The sequence below is a fragment of the Lagopus muta genome, chromosome 1 (assembly GCF_023343835.1).
Source record: "Lagopus muta isolate bLagMut1 chromosome 1, bLagMut1 primary, whole genome shotgun sequence".
NCBI lineage: Eukaryota > Metazoa > Chordata > Aves > Galliformes > Phasianidae > Lagopus > Lagopus muta.
The window spans coordinates 78438377-78459679 of NC_064433.1; the positions used below are offsets into that span (position 1 = coordinate 78438377).

At 42.0% G+C, this 21303-nt stretch overlaps 1 protein-coding gene across 1 annotated transcript; it reads right to left on the reverse strand.

The window, feature by feature from the left end:
• Positions 1 to 988: 988 nt before the first annotated feature.
• Positions 989 to 9519, reverse strand: LOC125700074 (natural killer cells antigen CD94-like). Its single transcript, XM_048960307.1, has 6 exons — positions 9393 to 9519; positions 6842 to 6940; positions 4337 to 4423; positions 3893 to 4047; positions 1430 to 1542; positions 989 to 1109 (listed from the first exon to the last, which is right to left on the reverse strand). Exons 1-6 carry the CDS (start codon positions 9517 to 9519, stop codon positions 989 to 991), a joined length of 702 nt encoding a protein of 233 aa, XP_048816264.1.
• Positions 9520 to 21303: the final 11784 nt, after the last annotated feature.

Here is a 21303-nt window from a genome sequence, read left to right on the forward strand (position 1 = left end):
CATCCATCCATTATTCCCATACACAAACTTCAATGAACTCATGCCATGAAACTCCACCCAGAAATCTAGAGGCATTGTTTTGTTCCAGGAAGTGTGACAAATTCTTTAATAGTATATGACACATACTACGTGTCTTGGACTCCACAGATCCCAAACAGTGTGGATACAACACATGAACATAGATATTATTTGTGGCAACAGATGCTGCATCAGTTTGAGTACTCATTGAGATTATCTGTGATTAAAGCATGTCATTGTTATCCTTACTACTATTTGCATAGCAATTCTATTTATTACAGCACTGACGTTTTGTTTAGGTAATATTTTAATATGCACATGACATTTGGGTCTAATTTTTAGAGATTTCTTCTAGGGATTTCCTGTACTCTTCAAAAAAATGTGCTTCTGTTTCTATAGATATTAATGCATATGCAAAGAGAGTTTTATTAGTAAAGGGAACCTTGTGTTCATTCTGTATTTCTACACTTCAAAGAAGGGAAGAACTGGAAGAACAGAATTAGGAACAAGGGTATGAGCAGGCAAGCTAGTCAATAACAGGGTTATGTAGTTAGTGTATACAGTAATTCAGTGGATAAAATCATCAGGAATATGGAGATGGAGTGGTTTATGACTGGCAGCTGTAGAATGCTGAGGAAAGGAGAAATTGTAACAGAAGCACAAGCAATATATGGCTCTGTGAGAATGTGTGGTTGTCCAAAAAAAGATTCATGAAAGAATTATTACTTGATTGTTGCTAACCCTTTAAAATTGCTTCCTAGGCTTTTAGCTTTGTAGTATTTTTCTCTCATCTATAAGCCTGAGTGCAGATGAAGAGGAAGTTCAATCTCTGTTGACCTGTCTATTTGAATTAACATTCTGAGAAATCTGCATGATAAACAAACAACAATAAAAGTACATTTAAAACACCCGGTTCCTAGAAATGGTATCTAACAGTGACAGAACCCACATTACTTCTCACAGTGCTTCTTCAGGCAAATTGAACAGCTCCTTTCTCACAGATCCAGAATTGCTCTGTCGAACAGGAGTTACTGTCATAAATAATCCGTCCATATAAGGAGGCACAGAAGTTGTGCTCATGTAATACAGTCCTAGAAAATTAAAAGATGGGAATTAGTAACGTCCCAGTGATATTATGTGCTCTGTATTTGGATTTGTTATCATACTGATTTGCCACTGAAATGTAGTTATTTCCTCCTCGAAGCTATTTTATTAGTGCTTTTTGGGTCCAGAGCCAGTGACTGAGCTGTTCTTTGCTACTCTCTGTTGATAGCCCTATAGCAGATGAGAGCATCTCCATGCTCCTTCTTCATTGCATATGTGGCAAACATGGGAAAGTAAGATTAATTGCAAGTTTCCTGCCTGTTACTGGGGCCCATAAGCCAGAACCACACTGATTATGAAGTCTTACCAAGCTTTGGCTTCTCTTGAAAGAGCAGTTCCATCCTCCCAGAACCAGCCATTCCTTTCAGGCATGTATGATAATCCAACCCAATAAAACTGTGAATCATATGGCAGAGTGACCTGTAGCAATGGGAAAATCATCACAATGATATTTCAAAAATAAGACTCAAACTCCCTTATCTTCCAGCTGTGAAGTGTCTGCAACTAAATTGCAATTGCTAAATTATATGAGTAACCTGTTGCCCTATTCTTGTTTCCATGATACAATGCTGGCTGCTCTGATTATAGGATCCTTCAAATATCTTTATTTATTGAACTGTCACAAGATAAATGTACCTTGGATCTGCAAAACAAATGCTTTTATAAAGAAAAATATATTATTTTTTCTGTCTTAAAGTATCTATGTTACAGACATGAGGGCATTGTTGAAGCCCCAATTAGAGTCAGCAGAGATATGGCCAAAATGAAGCCTGAGATGTGATTCATCTCATGCAGTGAGAATGGTAAAGAGTAGTGACTGTATTGGCTAGATCTTCCACTGGCTTGTAATGAAGCCTAAGAAGGAAGCTTTGGAGACCACTTACAATGCAGATGTCTGGTGTTAAGTGGAATGAATCCCTGCCTACAAGGGAGAATTTGTTTGCTAAGCACAGTCCTCTAACACCATTTTGGATAGCCTAAGCTGTCTAAAGTGTTGTCATAGGTCTGCTGGCAGACACCCGTAACATACAGGAGAATTATGCCTTTCTGAAGCATTATTTAAAGGTGAGAGAGTATACTCCAGTGCATCTCAGATTGCACTAGACAACTATGCTTAGGCACTTGAATAATTCCCTATATGTGCTTTTTAAGATGTTCCTCAGCATCTTAACCTGTTCAGATCCTCCAGAAACTATTTATTTGTAGGGATGCTTAGGGACTCATCCACAATCAAAAATCTACAACTAGCTTAACTTGGCCTAGTTTTAGTCAGGTTCCAGTGATACATGCCAAACACGGAAGATAAAGCAAACACCCACGCATCTGTCATCAAACTACACATGGATTTATATAGCACACCAAAATCATCTCTTGAATGGTCATTCAAGGTGTGGTGGTCAGGTGTTGTCCAGCAATGTGGACAAGGATTCTGAGCTCAGGATCATAGAATCATAGAAAGTTTAAAGTTGAGAAGAAATTTCTCCATAGAAAATTTGAGTTGAAAAGATCTTTAAAATCATCAAACCAACCATCACCTGACCCTACTAAGTCTATCAGTAAACCGTGTCCCTAAGTTTCAGATGCACACATCCATTAAATATCTCCAGGGATGGGGAGGGGAGAAACTTCTCCCCCCTGGACAATGCCTAACCACCCTTTCCATGAAGAAGTTCTTCTAAACAGCTAATTCAAACCTCTCCTGGTGCAACTTTAGGCTGTTGCATCACATCTTATCACTTGGCACCTGATAAAAGAGACCAACACTCTCCATCATGCAGCCTTCTTTCAAGTTTTCAGGTAGTTGTAAGAGTGATGAATTTTTCCCTTATCCTCCTCTTCTCTAGGCTCCTCGTAACTCTTGCTTTCAAGACCCTTTGCCAGCTTCATTGCTCTTCAGTTCTGCTAGACTAAGTAACGTATCAGTTCTCTACTTGTGTATATACAGCTGATTTTCATTAAAAAAAAATCCAAATGGGTATTTATGCCTTAAAGTAAGAGAGTTGAGAACTCACATTTGAAACTAACTCCATCTGAAAAAAGGAGGGATTTTCACACAAGCATTTTCCTTTCAAAAGTTTTACATAGCCAAAAGCAAACAAGGATTTTTGGGCTATGTGTAAGCTTAACAGCTAGTGAAAAAGAGGTATCCAGATGCGTGAGTACAGAAAGGGAAAATATGCTTCTGCCAGTAAATTACTAATTTTTCATTAGTCAACAAAAATAACAAAATTAAGAAGCTTATTTCAAACTATTAATTCCCTAAACCTTATTCAGTCATAATAAAATCCTCTGCTGTCTATCCTTTGTGCTGTCATTAATGTCAGTCTTTGAAGGGTGTAATACAGTGACAAAACCCAAACTGTGGACTGCCATTTTATACAACAAATGACAGCATGGTGTATTGACCACTCTAGATCAATTGTAGACCTAGGTTTGATGCTAGGAGTTCTCAGAAACAAAACTTGTGGAAAGAGATAACAGAGATATATGTTCTGTGTGCTAGGTGTCCTTTCCATGCTGACAATATGCAATTTATCTAGGGATAAGCTAATTTAGGTATTTCATAAATTCAGTGTCATTTTTGCTAACACAATTAGTGTAACACAAGAAAGTGTTACAAGTCATGAAAATCCTGTAATTTTCAAAAAGACCACTTGACACAGAGGAAACAAATAAAGGCCTTGTAAATGACCAAACTAATTTCTGGTCGCCACATTTCTTGAAGTTAAAATACATGTGACATAAAGGAAGAATGAGATTAAAACTATACCATCTTTATTTTGTCTTTCAGCACAATAAGTGTGGAGTTTCTCGTGGAACAGAACTCCTGGCTTTCTTTCCATGTTTTCTTCTGTTTTGAAACGTAGAAGCAGCTGCCAACTTCACTGCTTTTCCACCTTGCTGGACAGACAGCACATTCTGTTTCTAAAATCAGAGAGAGAGTACTTGCACATTTGCAAGTAACACTGGGGCTTCAGCTGCTGGCTTGACTGAGGAAAGAAGATTAAGGGTAGTTATGAATCATCTGAGATGTTTGGAGGCCTGTGAGAGACAAGTTGTTATACATGTTAGTTTGTTCATGTCTACATCTCAAATACCACCACACTTACAAGCAGACAGTAGGTGAACAGATTATTTTCCCCATGGTTTTACAGCTCTCAATGGGCTCTGAAAGTGGATGATTCAAGCTTATATACATAATCAGTACATTTACCGTTCCTTGCCCTCCTTTCAAAACACAATGCTTCCCTCATGGCCTGCAGCTTCTTTCCTTCTTCAGGGTCCTGGTATATCTGAAAAACTGAAGGGATAAAAATTCTTATCAGAGTTTTTCCTTTAAAAATAATTTTAAATTGTAGCTCTTGGTATTCTTCCAATTTTTGTCTGATTTATTTGCATGTCCGGCCTATACATCATCTGTATTGTTATTTTTTGAAAGGAGTTGGGTGAAGGAGATTTTCAGCCAAAAGTGAATTAATTGCAAATGGATTTAATAGGGGTCTATAGCTACTCAAAGGACATTTACAAAAAGGGAGCAAAACTGCCCCGGAGAGCAGAAAGTAATATGACAGTAGGCAACCATCACAAATTAAGAATTGAGGTATTTATGTTGGTCACTAGAAGAAAGTTCTTCATCAAGCTCCAGCACTGAGAAAAGAAGTGGTGGCATCTCTACCCTTGGAGAATTTCAAAAGTGATCTAAACAAAGGTTTAAATGATTTTATCTGTGGTTACTAATACTCCAGCTTGGGACGCATTGGAGGGCAAACTAGAAACTCACATAAATGTTTCTGAGCTAACAATCGTGGACTACCCTGAGCATTTGTCCCGGGTGCTTGCAAAAGAATCCTTCCCACTGAAAAGGAGCTTGAACTCTCTCTTTGCTTCAATAAGTCCTGTAGCATCAGCTCCAAATGATAAATTGAAATGTTTCTACTGTCATCAAATTGTCATCCTTGCAAAAACTTGCAATTCAAGAAAGTGGGAATGGTAAGTGAAAGATTGCAATAACAGTCACTGGAGGCACTGTGTAGCCAAGGAGATGAATTTCAGTTACAAAAATTAAGCATTTGAGGAAGGATTCAGCCTTTCTCTCCTCGGTTACTCCTTTAAGTGCAGTGGAAGTTTTGTTGCACCTGGAAGCTTTTCTGTCAGTGTGGGATGGGGCAGAGCCTGAGAATACAAACCAAAGTCAATCCAAGTGACACGTGCAGATGCACAATGGAGCAGGGAATTTTCCATTCTTGTTATATCTTGTTATTTGCCAGGGAAGGTTATGGAGCAGATCGTCTTGAGGGAGATCATGCGGCATGTGCAGGGTGACCGGGGGATCAGGCCTAGCCAGCATGGGTTCATGAAGGGCAGGTCCTGTTTGACCAACCTGATCTCCTTCTATGATCTAGTGACCCATCTGGTGGATGAAGGAAAGGCTGTTGATGTGGTCTACCTAGACTTCAGCAAAGCCTTTGACACTGTCTCCCACAGCATTCTCCTGCAGAAGCTGGCAGCCCGAGGCTTGGATGGGTACACTCTTGGTTGGGTAAGGAGCTGGCTGGAGGGCCGGGCACAGAGAGTGGTGGTGAATGGAGTCAAATCCAGCTGGCGACCAGTCGTGAGTGGTGTTCCGCAGGGGTCGGTGCTGGGGCCTGTCCTCTTCAATATCTTTATTGATGACCTGGATGAGGGCATTGAGTGCACCCTCAGTAAATTTGCAGATGACACCAAATTGGCTGGAAGTGTGGATCTGCCTGGGGGTAGCGAGGCCCTACAGAGGGATCTGGACAGGCTGGAGAGCTGGGCTGGAGCCAATGGGATGAGTTTCAACAAGGCCAAATGCCGGGTCCTGCACTTCGGCCACAACAACCCCAGGCGACGCTACAGGCTTGGGGCGGTGTGGCTGGAGGACTGCGTAGAGGAAATGGACCTGGGGGTGTTGATTGATGCTCGGCTGAACATGAGCCGACAGTGTGCCCAGGTGGCCAAGAAGGCCAATGGCATCCTGGCTTGCATCAGAAACAGTGTTGCAAGCAGGAGCAGAGAGGTGATTGTTCCCCTATATTCAGCACTAGTGAGGCCGCACCTCGAGTACTGTGTCCAGTTTTGGGCCCCTCACTGCAAGAAAGATATTGAGGCCCTGGAACGTGTTCAAAGAAGGGCAACAAAGCTGGTGAGGGGTCTGGAACACAGGCCATATGAGGAGAGGCTGATGGAGCTGGGAATGTTCAGCCTGGAGAAGAGGAGGCTCAGGGGAGACCTTATTGCTCTCTATAACTTCCTGAAGGGAGGTTGTAGTGAGCTGGGGGTCGGCCTCTTCTCTCGTGTCATTAGTGATAGGACCAGGGGGAATGGCTTCAAGCTACGGCAGGGGAGATTCAGGCTGGACATGAGGAAGTATTACTTTTCAGAAAGGGTGGTCAGGCACTGGAATGGACTGCCCAGGGAGGTGGTGGAATCACCGAGCCTGGGGGTGTTCAAGGAAAGACTGGATGTTGCGTTGAGGGACATGGTTTAGTAGGAGCTATTGGGAATAGGTGAACGGTTGGACTGGATGATCTTTTAGGTCTTTTCCAACCTTGGTGATTCTATGATTCTATGATTCTATGATTCTACATTATTTCCATGGGTGTTTGGAGGGATGGTCAGCATAAACAGACACAGCAGTTGCACTGCTGGAAGTAAATCACTGCACAGCAGTACCTCGGGACACCACAGTACTTACACAGGGACAGTAAGACCACCAGACCTGTGAGCAGCACCAGGCTCAAAGCGAAGAATGCTAAGGTTGCTGGTTGCCTTATGGCGGATGAGGCAGAGACTCCTGGAACAAACAAGAAAAAAAATCAGCAACAAAAAGGCCTCCTCACAGTGGTGTTACCTGCTTTCCAGCATCACCCCCTTATCTCTTCTGTAGACCTTCTATTTTACTTACCACAAAGTTTTTGTTATCACTGTCCTGAATTTCTATTTTTTTTTATTTGTTTTGTTTTTTGTTTCTAGAAATATCCACTGAAAATATGTATTAACCGAGGCTGTAGTGTTTTAAAGCAAAATCTCTTCTCAGAAAGTAGGTAAGTAAATTAAGTTTTGAAATTTCCACAATTCTAGAAATAGTAAAACAAACTGTAAGATTTCGTCATGAAGGAAAAAAGATACCATCTAGTTTTAGATAAAAAATTTCTAGGCATCTGATTGGAATTTCAAAATGCTTGCAGCATTCCAGCATTAAACTGTGCATCTTTCTTCAGGCTCTTTCTCAAAATTTCCATTGGATTTCAATGCCCCATCAGGAAATAGTCCTCCAGAAATTTAAAGCTGACTATCCTCTAATTAAAATATTTTCATATACAATTATTTCGTGAAGTAGTGATCTACAATTTTCTGTAATACTTTCCCAAGTCCAATCCACACTCTACTGGTTACAAATGCCAAGTACTATTATTTGAGTCCAGTGCATGCAAGGAACAAGTCTTTTATAAGGTGAGAAGAATTATCCTCCAGAAGTGCCTAGATGATACCCAGACTGGGTAACTGAAACTTACATAGTCACAGTTGAGAAAGATGATCCTAACCTTTCTTGGTAAAGGCCATTTCACAAGACTGCAGAAGACACAATGCTGTGGGTAGTGACTGGTGTGCAGGAGGGTAGAGATGCTTTTTAAAGCAGGAATGAGCTGTAAGTGCAACAGAGCTTGGAAAAGACAAATGCAAAGTCCTCTACTTCTAACAGTATGACTCCATTAACCAGTGCAGCTGGAGGTCTGACTGGCTAGAAAGCATATATACTGATCAATATTTCAAGGTCCTGGTGTACAATGTGAACACAAGTCACCAGCGTGCCCTTATGGAAGGGAAAGCTGACCATCACTGTGCTGCACTGTCAAGACTGTAGGCAGCAGCTTGAAAGAAATTAGTTTCTTCTCTGTTTAGCAGTCATGAAGCCACATCTGGAGCAACATGTCCAGTGCTGGGGCCCTTCAGTCAAGAGAGATGTAAGCTAACTATAAAGAGTCCAGCAGAGAACCACTAAGATGGATAATATAGGTCACACCTACAGAATAGTTGAAGGAAGCTAAGGGACCTAATTTCAGTCCCCCACTGTGTAGAAGAGCTTCACAGAGCCACAGCCTTTTCAGAGGCACAGAAAGGGGTATAATGCAGCAGTCACAATTTGCACCAGAAGAACTTCTGATTAGATGTGAAGAAAAAGAATTCTTCCTTTCCACGCTGGAATAAGTGCACACAGAGACTGTGAGATCTCCATGCCTGGAGGTTTCCAAAATTCAAGCAGGGAACAGCCTGAGCAACTTAATCAGACTTAAACCTAGTTAGCCCTTTCAAGATGCAGAGTGGCAAAGATGAACTATGGTGATTACTCCTAACTTAATTGATACACTAGTCTACCTACATGTCCTTTATGTCCAAAAAGAGGTCATTTAAGAGTTTTCTGGGCTTGCCACCATGTTTCCTTCTGGGAAACTCTGCCTTTAGATAAGACTACCTAATATGTATCCCTGCCTTTCTGGCTTCTGCTTGCCAACAGCTTATCCATCCTTCTCACTTTCAGAGGATAGTGCTGGATCTATTCCAAACAGCATCAGAGTTATATCAGTTTAGTCTATGACTGTTCTGTTCAATATATGATTAGCATCAATTATACTTATTTCATGCAAAAGCCTGTTCCTTAAGTTCTGAGCAACTGCAACTGTATTCCAGTTGCATTCTTATGGACTCAGGCATTCCACAGGCACAATACAGTTACTTAACAAAACTTATTTAACATTCAGTCTCCTTACAGAAAAACTTTGAACTACTTTATTTAACACTCATTTTCCTTTTAGAAAGACTCTGAACAAATAAAAATACATTCCCATATGAGCTTGCATTCATACTATGACTGAAAAACAGAGCAACTTTCTGGTTCCACTGGCTGAGCAAGCTCCTTCAATTTCCAAAGACTGCCTTCCTCTCTTGCAGTACCCTACTGTAACAAATGAGTCTTACCAAAATAATAACATCTATATGAAGGCAGAATTTGTCTTCTGTGTTTACATAAATAGAACAAAATAATTGGCATAAATATAGACCTCAAAGTCTTCAGAAAAAGTATCTTCTGTGATCATACAGCACATCACATAAGACTGCTTTTTCGATGAAAATTTAAACAGGAATATACTATAAAGTTTTGAAGGATTCTAGAGCAACCAAGATGAACATGCTAGTTCAAGTTACATCCCGATTCAGACAGATAACTGATTTCCATATGTACTTACTGTCTACTGTAACACAATGGGCTGGAGTACTAAATATAGGACATTTGTTATTGCTTGAGTATCCATCAGTAATAACTGAAGCTGGGAGTCGTAAATTTAGTGTGGTGTAGCCTTCCTCATCCTCCATCTTAAGCTTGTCACACTTCTTTCCAGCAAGAGCAGTAAACAGGAGATGGGGGACACTGCAGATAGACAGATAGGGCAGTGGGAATGGTTTACATTTCAGCCTTTCCAGTGAAACCACAAAGGAAGCTGGCTCTGTTCTGATTACTGTGCCATCATAAAAGTATATTAAGAAGAAAAAAATTCTCTATCAAGGATAGATAATTTCTTGAACATGAAGGCCTGGAATCTTGGGTCTTGATTGGAGCCTAGAACAGTTTCACTTGACTACCCAAACATTAAGGTTTTCTACCTCCTTAAATTATGATGTTTTCAAAATAGTTGCTATTTTGCAGTAAGCTATGAGAATTATCTATGTAAACCAAAGGGCACGAATACAACACAAGACCTACATTTCAGAGTAATAGGTTGCATTTCCACATACTATTATTAAATAAATGAAAAATGAAAAAAAATTTGCAAACTTTCACTTAAATGGATTCTACAAATACAGTCAATGTTATGTCAAGCCATGCTCTTTTAGATACCTCATGCAGTTTTAGACTGTGAACTGATCAGGAAGATCCAGACAGAGGACCATTAAGGGAAAATTCTAACCTCTCTGTATCAGAAAAAATAATAATATTGGATCTAGGGGGCAAGCAACAAGTGGAGAAGATCTGTGAAGATTATCCTGATTTATCAAGAAATGTTGACAGGATTCTCCATGTAGTCTGGCACTAAATTCTGAGTGATTATGATAGATGGCATTTGCTTTTTTATGTTATTATAGACTCCGATCAGGCTAGCAGGAGGGCTACCAGTAAATGTTTATGTCCTAGGTACTGTTCAGTCAGTGCTGTGGTATGTTTTAGAAGAGCTTCAGTCCTCTCTCAACATTGCACAGCAATATGTAGAGCTGAGAAGCTCCTGTCCTGAAAGCAAGGTTTTTTCTTCTAAGGGGTGGGAAACTATGAGATGTGGCAAGATCAGAAGAAAACCTTTAGCAGAAAAGGAGGTGAGGGACAAGAACAAACAAAAGAGAGAAAGAAAGAGCAAGCAAGAAAGTGAGAAAGCAAGCAAGCAAGCAAGCAAGCAAGAAAGGTTCAAAATGGAGAAGAAGGAAAACAGCTGACAGAGTGATGAGGTCAGGAGCTTAGCAGGATTGACATGGTCACTCAACTTGGGTCATGCAAAGATCAAGCAACACTAGGATCTCTCTGCTGCTGCACTGTACACAGGAGTTGCAGTGCAAAAATGACTTATTCTTCCTCACTCTCCATCTCTAACCCTTTGCAGTACCTTCCTCCAATTCTGATCTCTAGTCCTTAAACACCTTCAAAAACTTTAACAGAATGATTCTCCAGACGTGGTGATTCATGTCATGGTGCAACAGTGAGTCAACGGGAAATTGCAATGGAGGAGTTTCTGTGGTAGCTATTTCTGCTCATGTATAAAGCGCAAGGTTTCCTGTTTGCAGACTTGAAATACACTATGACTGACTTTCTGCCTTGCTGTGCAGTTGATAGCTTTTTTTTTCAGAGAGAAATATCACTGGCTGCATGCATCTCTTGCATTATAGTTTACCCATATGCAAAAAGAAATTTTGAGTGAAAAGCTTGGAGTAAAGGGCGTTTTCAGTCAATTTTTCCATGCAGGACAGTGCTCAAGTACTAGCATTTACTGTGGGTTCATGGTGTCCTCATTCCCTTCAATTTCCAGTACCCCAAATCTATTGCTTAGGGGGACCTGGGGAAGCAGAGTAGGCAGGCAGGGGATGCACCCATGATGCTGACTCTCTTCCAAGCTGCTCATCTGTCAGGTCTGTCTGACTGTGACAGGGTAGGGGTTCCACAACTTTTCTGGGGGTATCTCCCTGGCACCCTTCCCAACTGCACTCCAGTGAGTCACTTCACCAGTCAATCTCCTGCTCACACTCCCTGATGGTCCTTAGTCTCTCCACCTCCTCCTTGAGCTCCACCACCATATTGAGCAGATCATCCATCTGCTCACACCTCACGCTGATACAACTTCTGCCACTCTCCCCAGGCAGCAGGAGGCTCAGGCATTCCCTGCAGCCTGAGACCTGAATATTTCTGGGCCACTAGTCTTCTTGCAGAAAGCCTGCTGTCTGGCAGAGATCATGTTTAAACCTGTGGTCTCAGAGACAGCGAATAGGAAAGCAGGTCGCCTGAGCAAAGAGGGACAGCGCTTATGTGCCCTGCCACTCAACCCACCTCCCATATCTGCTGCTGCAGTACAGTATGGATAGTGCAGGCTGTGCTCATGCATTGACTTCTCCTCCCTATTCCCAGTAGGCAGCAAGAGTCTGCTTGCCCTGCATGCTCTGTGGAAGCTAGCTTCCGCCCTCTCTAAGGCTGTCTACAACCTGGCAGCCACGAGTCAAGTGTGGGCAGTGCCAGCTCAGCAACCCACCCACAAGCAGCCAGGCCACCCGGCAAAGGCACAGCACTTTTGCTGGCTTCAAAAAAAGCCCTAAAAAGAGCTTTTTTGTTGGCCTTTTTTGCTTCAGCTCCTTTGCCCAGTGCAGTCTTAAAAAGTCTGAAAGTTTAGATCAGGTATCAGCAACTCATTCCCAAGTGTTTTCATCTTGGTGGAGAACATGAGACCAACTCTTGCAGAAAGCACTTCCACAAAACTGGGAGGACTAAGGTGCACCTATGGGGAGAAGAAATTGAAAGAAGCTTTTACACTAACATCTTACCAAGTCTGTAACACTTCTTAAATTAATGACTAAACCAGTTTCACCAATCATCCTAGTAGAAAGAGAGTATCTAGCCACAGTAAGTAAGAGTAAGAGAGGCTTTTGCTGACTGCCAGCTGCTGGAAGGGCACCACTGTAGTGGTGACTCTATGTCTTAACCCTTCCCAGAACAATACAATCTCTGTAGAAAGTTAGCTCACAGAGATGTTTAAGTAAATGGTGTGTGACATGGCAAGTTGACAGGAAACTGCTGACTCCACAATCAGTCTGAGCACTGGAAAAACTGAGACTGTCCTAACTTCCAGTCTATGTCTATTGCCTCTTGGCAAGAACAGCCTAACAGAGCTGTTTTTGCCAAAGGGAAGTTTCTTCATGCTAAAGAGAATCAAAAACCAAACTAGCTTTTCTGCCTCTTTTATCAGAAGAACAGTAAGAAACAAAACCGTTGACTCTGTTGCCGTATCTTCTTTTTGGTAGTAACCAAAAGTGTTAGTGGTAGTAATACTGTCACATATCACTGATAGTTTGCAGGATAGAGTTCTGGCCTGGAAAAGAAAACCATCAATCCTTTGCTGCTTCTAGGATGCTGCAACAGAGCATCACTCCTGGCCTATGATCACAAAATCCTTATGAAGTGGAGAAATTTGCAGCAGTCCTCGTTCAGTCAAAGTCTCACTGTGGTCCCAGAAGATTCGGATAAATGTATGAAAACTTAATCATGCCCCACACTACCCATTCCTTTATACCTTTGGGAAGCTTCAGGTTCTGTATATGGGATTTATTTTATGAATCTACAAAGATGACATGAGTGCTGGCAGCTTGCAGCTTGAACAAGCACACTCTTAGCTGGCTGAAGAACTGACTTTATGACCGGGACCAGAGAGTGGTCGTGAATGGAATTAAATTCAGCTGGCGATTGGTCATGAGTGGTGTTCCCCAGGGGTTGTTCTAGGGCCTACCTTGCTCGGTATCTTTACTGATAACCTGGATAAGGGTACTGAGTGCACCCTCAGTAAGTTTGCAGATGACACCAAGTTGGGAGGAAATGTCAATCTGCCTGGGGGTAGGAAGGTCCTGCAGAGGGATCTGGACAGGCTGGATCACTGGGCTGAGGCCAGTGGGGTGAAGTTCAGCAAGACTGAGTTTCAGGTGCTGCACTTTGGCTGCAACAACCCCAGGTAACGTTACAGGCTTGGGGGCAGAGTGGCTGGAAGACTGTGTAGATGAAACAGACCTGGGGGTGTCAGTAGGCATTCCGCTGAGCATGAGCCAGCAGTGTGCACAGGTGGCCAAAAAAGCCAGTGGCATCCTGACCCAGCAGGAGCAGGGAAGTGATCATCCCTCTGTAATCAGTACTGGTAAGAATGTACCTTGAATACTGTGTTCAGTTTTGAGCCCATCGCAACAAGAAACACATTGAGGCTCTGGAGCATGTCCAGAGAAGGGCAATAAAGCAGGTAAGGAATCTGGAGGAAACAAGTCTTATGAGGAGCAGCTGAGGGAACTGTGATTGTTTAGTTAGGAGAAGAGGAGGCTCAGGGAGACCTTATCACTCTCTACAACTCCCTGAAAGGAGATTGTGGTGAGGTGGAGGTCAGCCTCTTCCCTAATGTGACTAATGGTAGGACAAGAGGGAATGGCTTCAAGCTGATCCAGGAGAGATTCAGGTTGTATGTTAGGAAAAATTTCTTCTCTGAAAGAATGGTCAGACACCAAAATGGACTGCTCGGGAAGGTGGTTGAGTTGCTGTCCCTGGGGGTGTTCAAGGAATGTTTAGATTTTGTACTGAAGGACATGGTTTGTGGGGAAATATTGGTGATTGGTGGGCAGTTGGACTGGATGATCTTGTAGGTCTGCTTTAACCTTGGTGATTCTATGATTTTAGTCTGTGAACAGAAATGTTTGAGAAACACTTTTGTGTGTGTGTGTGTGTAATTTCAAGTGTCTTAACTGGGAGGAAATGGACTGCATCCTGCACTGTCAATTTCTTTTATCTGTCTAAACTTAGACAGTTGCTTGTATTTGGCAGTTGCGAACAGTATTTGGGCAAATGAAATTACCCTTCCCAATAGTCACAATAGGATTTCTTAGCCTGACACAATTACTTCTCTGTGTGTAACTTCTGAAAAGAACTGCTTTGCTCAGTGGCTCATTGTCAAATGCTACTTCAGGAACTGAGCTGTGGCAAACTGATTTCACAAACACTTGAAAGGTGGGCCCTCATAAACACATAATAATTCACTGTTATTTTGAAGACTTCTTCTCCTTCCCTTTCAAAACACAGCTGATTTCCAATAACTTGCATCACTGTTTAGAAATTTGCATGCAGATCACTCTTTGGCATGTGACAATCTCTAATCTGTGTCCTGTAGTCTTTGGAACCCAGGGAGACTGAAATTCACAGTAAGAAATCTTCCTGTGCTATTCTTCAGGAAAGGAGGAACAGAAGTAGGAAAAGGGTTAGCACATCATTAGGGATAAACAAATCATATGAGAGAAATGTTATTCCTCCCTGAACCATTGCTTGCAAAAATTCCTGAGATGGAGAATATTTGTGTATTGTATTTTTACAGCTGTGGCTGTTAGTAAAGATATTTCCATTTTGCATGTGACTATGAGTGAGAAACAAAATAAAAGCGTTGCTTTTTAGAATATATTTCTAAATATTGTGTTGGCTACCAGACTGTGCTTTTTTACCTAAAAATATGAGCTTAGGTCTGGCTCACACAGTGGAATTGTTAAGGAGGGGAAATAATGGGTATAGATGATTGTATGGGAACTGTTGATTACGGCCTCAACCTCTGATTCTCTGATTGACCACCTGAGGCAAGCAATGAGTCAGCTGCGGGAGCATAGGGGAAGGCAATTCACCTGTGCTACCAGAAGGGGTGGAGCCTGGCTCCACTTCTCCTACATCCCATTCATGTGCTGATTGCCACTGAGGAAGGATCTCTTTCTGGAGATTGCCCCTCATGGAGTTCATTGTGAGCCTACAACACTGGTGAGCATTTTTCATTTACCATCTTTCCACCGCGATAATCCTACTTCGCCTAACCTCTGTACACCTATTGATTGTACAGCGTTTGAATGTGACAGGGAGCTTTTCCCTTCCCTTCATATCCAGCATTACTCAAACTTATCAAAGGAGAATTCAGTCAATCATCAGTACAGTAGGACTATTAACACATAGTTTCTTGGAGATCAGACACAAAAAGCAGCGAATCTCCTACTCTACCTCTTTGCAGTTCCTCTCCTTGTTACTCATTTCTATCCTTATCATGTCTTGAATTAAGAAAACATGCTGTGGAAAGTAAATATATCTGGGAAGGCAGACCTGTTATTTCCTTGGCTTGCTTCTTCTCAGCTTTATCAGAAATTGAACCTGAAGGAGATATCAATCTGATGTCATGTGGTAGCTTGAGCCCCCCAGCAATGCAGAAATGCAGTGGCACTTAAATGAAACTGCCAGAGTCACCAGGCCCATCAGCAATGGCAGGCACAGTATGAAACACAAAGAACTGGCTGCTAAGAGTGGGATGAAATGGGATGCCCTGGGAATAATTCAGTCACAAACTGGGAGTGTGTTATTAAGGGAGTGGGGAACACACATTAGCCTTATTAAATTCCAGATCACTTCAGGGTGTGTTAATCAAGCAATTATTGCTTTCTACGTCATGGTCATATATTCCTGATACAGAGTCTCTCTGCATATAGTAGAAGATGCTAAGATAAGAGAGTGAGAGACCACAAGAACTCAGTGAAAAAGTGAACAGCCTTGGCCTTTTAGAAGACTATGAACTGCACAGCTGAGATTTTGCAACGTCTGGAAACCTGACTACTGAAAGTTGAAAACAATATGCACTGTAGTGTTGTAATTTTTCACAGTGCAGTGTAATTCTGTGGTAATCTGGTAAATTCAACTGCGTGTCCCAGATGGTCAGCATCTGTGGCAAAGTAAGCCCAGGCAGAATTTGATACAAAATCTCACACTGTAGAAACTTGAAGATCAGCTCCTTGATGAACTTTCATTTTCTAGGAGAAATGCCTTGTATTCTACAAAACCCTGAGAGGATTTTACAATCTTTCCACATCTGAGTACATTCACACAACACTGCTGCCACAGGTACAGTTCACATGGTCATCCTCCGCTCCATCAGCTAACAGCTCATTTCCTGGGTACATCTGCACTATCAGAGATGGAACAACCAGCATGGCTTTACCAAGGGCAGGTCCTGCCTGACCAGACTTGTTGCTTTTTATGATGGTGTGACTGTGTTGGTGGACAAGGGAAGAGCAACTGATGTCATCTGTCTGTGCTTTAGTAAGGCATTTGATACGATCCTCCCTGAATATACTTCTCTCCAAGTCAGAAAGATATGGATTTGACGGGTGGACTGCATGATGGATGAAGAAGTAGTTATAAGATCATACCCGGAGAGTAGTGGTCAGTGGTTCAATGTTCAGACAGATATCGGTGATGAGTGGTGCCTCTCAAGAGTCAGCACTGGGACCAGTGTTCTTTAACATCTTAATAAATGACACCAGCGGTGGGATGGAATGCACCCTTGGCAAGCTGGCAGATGACACAAAGCTGCCTGGTGCAATCAACATGCCCGAGGGACGAGGCGTCATCCAGACAGATCTAGACAGGTGCTAGAAGTGGACCCGGGGTGAACCTGAGAGATTCAACAAATCCAAGCGCACAGTCTTGAACCTGGCTTATGGCAACCCCCGCTACCAGTGCAAGCTGGGTTAGCAGGCAATGTTGGTGGTAGGGGGGACGGTTGGACCAGATGATCTTAGAGGTCTTTTCCAATCTTTATGGTTCTATGATTCTATTTCACTGAGGGAAAGACATGAGCGGAAAGCATATCTTTACACAGGCAGTTGTGTAAAGTAGGATTCTGTAGATGCAGAATGATGATGATGATGATGCAGGTGAGCTGGATTTTGATGGAATTCTCAAAGTCCACCTTGTTTTACTTTCAGAGCCAAAAGTGAATTACTGCTTGGAGATTCAAATGTTGTAAAACTTGTAAGTTAACAAAGATCACCTTTAAATAAGGGAAAGAAGCGCAGGGTTTGAGAATGTTGGAATCCTGGAAAAAAAATCTGTAATTTAGGTGTGAAAAAGTAGTGGAGCAGCCAGTAGAAGAAGATAGAATTGGCTGAACAGTATTATACTTCAGGATTTGATAATATGCTATAAATTAAGAGGGAACTTTAAAAATCATAGAAGTGACTGATAAGGTGAAATTGTATCAATACTACATGCAAAAACCTTTCATTTTTGCCCTGATCATAGAATTGTTTGAGTTAGGAGGGATCCTTAAAGATCATGTAGGCCAACTCCCCGTCAATGAACAGGGACAATGCAGAGCTAAATCAGGTTGCCCAGGGCTTGATCCAGCCTTGCCTGGAAAGTCTCCAGGGAAGGGGCATCAGCCACATCTCTAGGCAACGTCTTCCAGTGCCTCAGCACCCTCGCTGTCAAAAACTTCTTCCTTATATCTAATCTAATTCTCCCTTCTTTTAGTTCAAAACCATTTCCCCTTGTCCTATCACCACAGGCTTTTCTTAAAGAGTCTGTCTCCTTCTTTCCTACGGATATGCCCTTTAGATACTGAAAGGCCACTATCAGGTCACCTCAGAGCCTTCTCTTCTCCAGGATGAACAGCCACGGCTCTTTCAGCCCATCTTTACAGGGGGTGTTCAATCCCTCGGATCATTTTTGCGGCCCTCCTTTGTCTCTCCTGTTTTGAGGAGTCCACATCTGGATGCAAAACTAGAGGTGAGAGTACTGATATTCCTAGAAGGACCCAAAGGAACATGAGATGCCAGAACTGAATACCAATTCTGGGAGGACCGAGTCTCTTATTCAGCAGCCACACACTACTGACCGACAATTACTGACGTGGTTATAACACTGATGCTTGCTTGGGATAAAGGTCTTGCATAGTCAAATAGGAATTATTTAGAGGCAGCTCTCTGCTCTTTTAACATAGCTCTCAGAATACATTTGATGACTTAGATCATCTGTTGCTGTCTGATAGGCTGCAATGTACATCTGTGTCCAAATGTATTTTAAACATTTTTGCAATATGGATCATCATAATCTCTTCAATGATTTATGCTAAAACGATAACAGGTAGAAAAGTATGTAAAAATATGGGTTAGAATAATGACTATTGTTTTCCTTAATCCTATCTAATTTGCAATTGATTGTAAAAGCTGACATTGATATGACATGGCAACAAGACTTACTCCAAGTTGTCCAAGTCATCTTTTACATCTCATGTCATTGTTAACTTCTGTAAAAGGCTAGCACATGGGATGAAGGGATCTTGGGATCACTGAGTTCTTTCCTTTGCTGCAATACGGAACGGTCTGCACAACAACCTTTCTGCAGTCTGTCTCATCTGCTCCTAAAAGCCACTAACAAGAATCACACTCAGTAAATCAGTCTTAAATTGAAGAGAATATTGTAAGAAAGAGATCTTTGAGGTATTGGATTTGTGTAAGTGAAATGAAGACGAAGAAAAGCCTTGGCACTGTTGTGTGACTCAGTTCATTGAACCATTTCTAGTCTAGCTGTAATACGGAGATAGATACAGAAGTAGAAGAGAAAGTTAGAGAAGGTGATGGGTAAGTGGTATTTGTGCTGTAAGATTTGTGCATCTAGCAGGAAGAAATAAATGAGTTAGTGTAATTTGTCTGGATGCTGTTTTTTGAAGCGATGTATTTTCTCTTGGGTATGAAATACTGACTAATTTTAAGAAATCAATATTTTAGCATTATTTTATGTGTGTTGTGCTTGTGTTGTTGTTGCTGTTTAAATGGCTGCTTCTTCAGATGATGAATATCACTGGGTTGTGTGAATAGTATGCTGGTTTTACCACTGATTTGGATTCTTGCCACATTTAGAACTAAGAAAGCTAGGCTGCAATCCCGAGTTTCCGTAATATGTACAGTTGGGCGCTGTTAGTGAAGCTTTAAACTTAATTTTACACAGTTACATAGGTAGGCACTATACAACCCAGGGCACAGAATTCATTCAGCATTAAATCCAAATATTCTGATCTTGGAATCAGGGAGATGTTGATGGAAGCAAACTGTGACTGCCACCTTAATGTTTGTTGAATGTTAAAAAATGCATTGGTTTCAAAACCGGTGCTGGAAGTCATTTTTGCCAGGATGAGTCAACATTTTCAGAGTTAGCATGAGACAGTTTCTTAACTTCATAATAACTTGATAACCGAGAGCAGGAAAGAAGTAGGTTAGCTCATGAGCGAGCAGAGGAGAATGCTTGCTTTTAAACAATGATCTGCTTAATGGATGGTAGACCAACGAAGTAAAACGTCAAATAAATGAATGTCTCTGGACGAAGATACAAAGATATCTTTTAAAAGTTAAGTGCAAACAACGGTCACCGACGAAAGACAAAACTTTGGAGATAAAACTCTAGTTTTCAAATGGGGGTTTTGGTTGTTTGTTTGTTTGTTGTTTTTTAATCTGTAGAAGTTTTCTCAGAGATCAGCAATACTTTAAAATATTAGTTTATGTCTTGCTATCTTTGTAGAGACTGGCAAACCTCTCATGGTAGCTACTCAAAAGCACTGTAGGAACGGCCCTAAACAATGCCAGGGAAAGGATAAAAAAGATAATGTGAATTCCAGGAAAAGCTTTACAAATGAATGCTTGATGGAAAAGTATTGTGAAGAAGAGGAAAAAGAAGAAAAAGTGGAACAGAACGTGACTTCAGTGTGACTGTAAAAAAACAACAGCAGAAAGTCCAATAAAGTTGTCCACTGTGTGAGCAAACCTTAAGTACAATTAAATACATGCTGTAATCAGCTATGTGCAATGCACAGGTAACTTGACATGGGACATTCTTGTAGAGATTTAGCCAGACCAATACACACAGTTTGAGTTTAGTCGTAGTACGCTGATGTGTACACGTCTTATGTGATAATTTGTGTTCATTTTACCATGCAGAATTTAGTAAGTGACGTAGCACTTTTTATCTCTGTTTTCCTTTGTGTGCCGCATAGTTTAACCAAAACCACAGCGCCAGGCTGAGTACAGATTTCAGGACAGAGGAACTTGATTGTCTAGATAATCTACTCGATATTTTTCTTCTGTTCCAAGCCACTGGCAATACTTTTACTGCTATGAGAATTTGTCTTCTACTTCATTTTCTCTTCACTACACAACTACCAACCTTATTTTTCATCGCTTGCTACAGGTTTTAGAGGGTACGATATGTTTCTTTTTAATATTCTTTGCCTTTGGCTGTATGAGTCTTTTCTTTGGTGGCACTAGTTCCTTGGGTTGGACTGTCTTTACATGGTTGTTCCCTGCTGGTTGTGCGGAGTTCTCCACACCTCCTTCTTCTTGTTCCCCAGAGCTTCATAGCTGTTGGTTAGAGCGATTTCAGGGGCAAGGGGCAGGCTCTTCCTTCTGCTCTGCATAGAGACAAGGGTCCAGTCTGCCTCATGTTGCATGCTTTTATCATCCGTGTCCTTGGAGCTGGAAGCCTGTTTACCCTCTTCCCCTTGCTGGGACTTACAGATAGAACTGCTGCCTGTGCCACTGCACATTAGCATGCATCAGTCTTTGTCCAATTGCTCGATCCATCTCAGGAGGCTGCTGGGGGCTTCACGTCTTCTTTTTCGGTCTTGGCCTGCAGTACCTGCTTCCTTAGCCTTACTTTTGGGGACTGGTGTGAGTCTGGTGTTGCTGCCTTTATTTTTATGGGTCTGCTCAGCTCCCCGATCCCAGGCAGCACCCTGAGCTGCCTTCAGCCTCTGGTGGAGGGAGTTGTGGGTGCTGCAGACCCCTGCTTGTGGTGACGAGGTGAGCAGGATGGGGCCGTGCCTCCCCAGCCCGGAGTTGCTGGGTGCAAGGAGCAAGGCAAAGGGCTGCTGCAACAAAAGCAATGCGTCTTTGCAATGCTTGCTTTGAAGCTTGCTTTGCATCATTTTCTCTTTCTTGCCTATCTCCTGTGGCAGGTTGAGCGAGGGCTGCAGCCAGGATCGACCCAGAGCCGCGAGCTGTTCTGGCAACAAGGAGACCGTGGAGGCA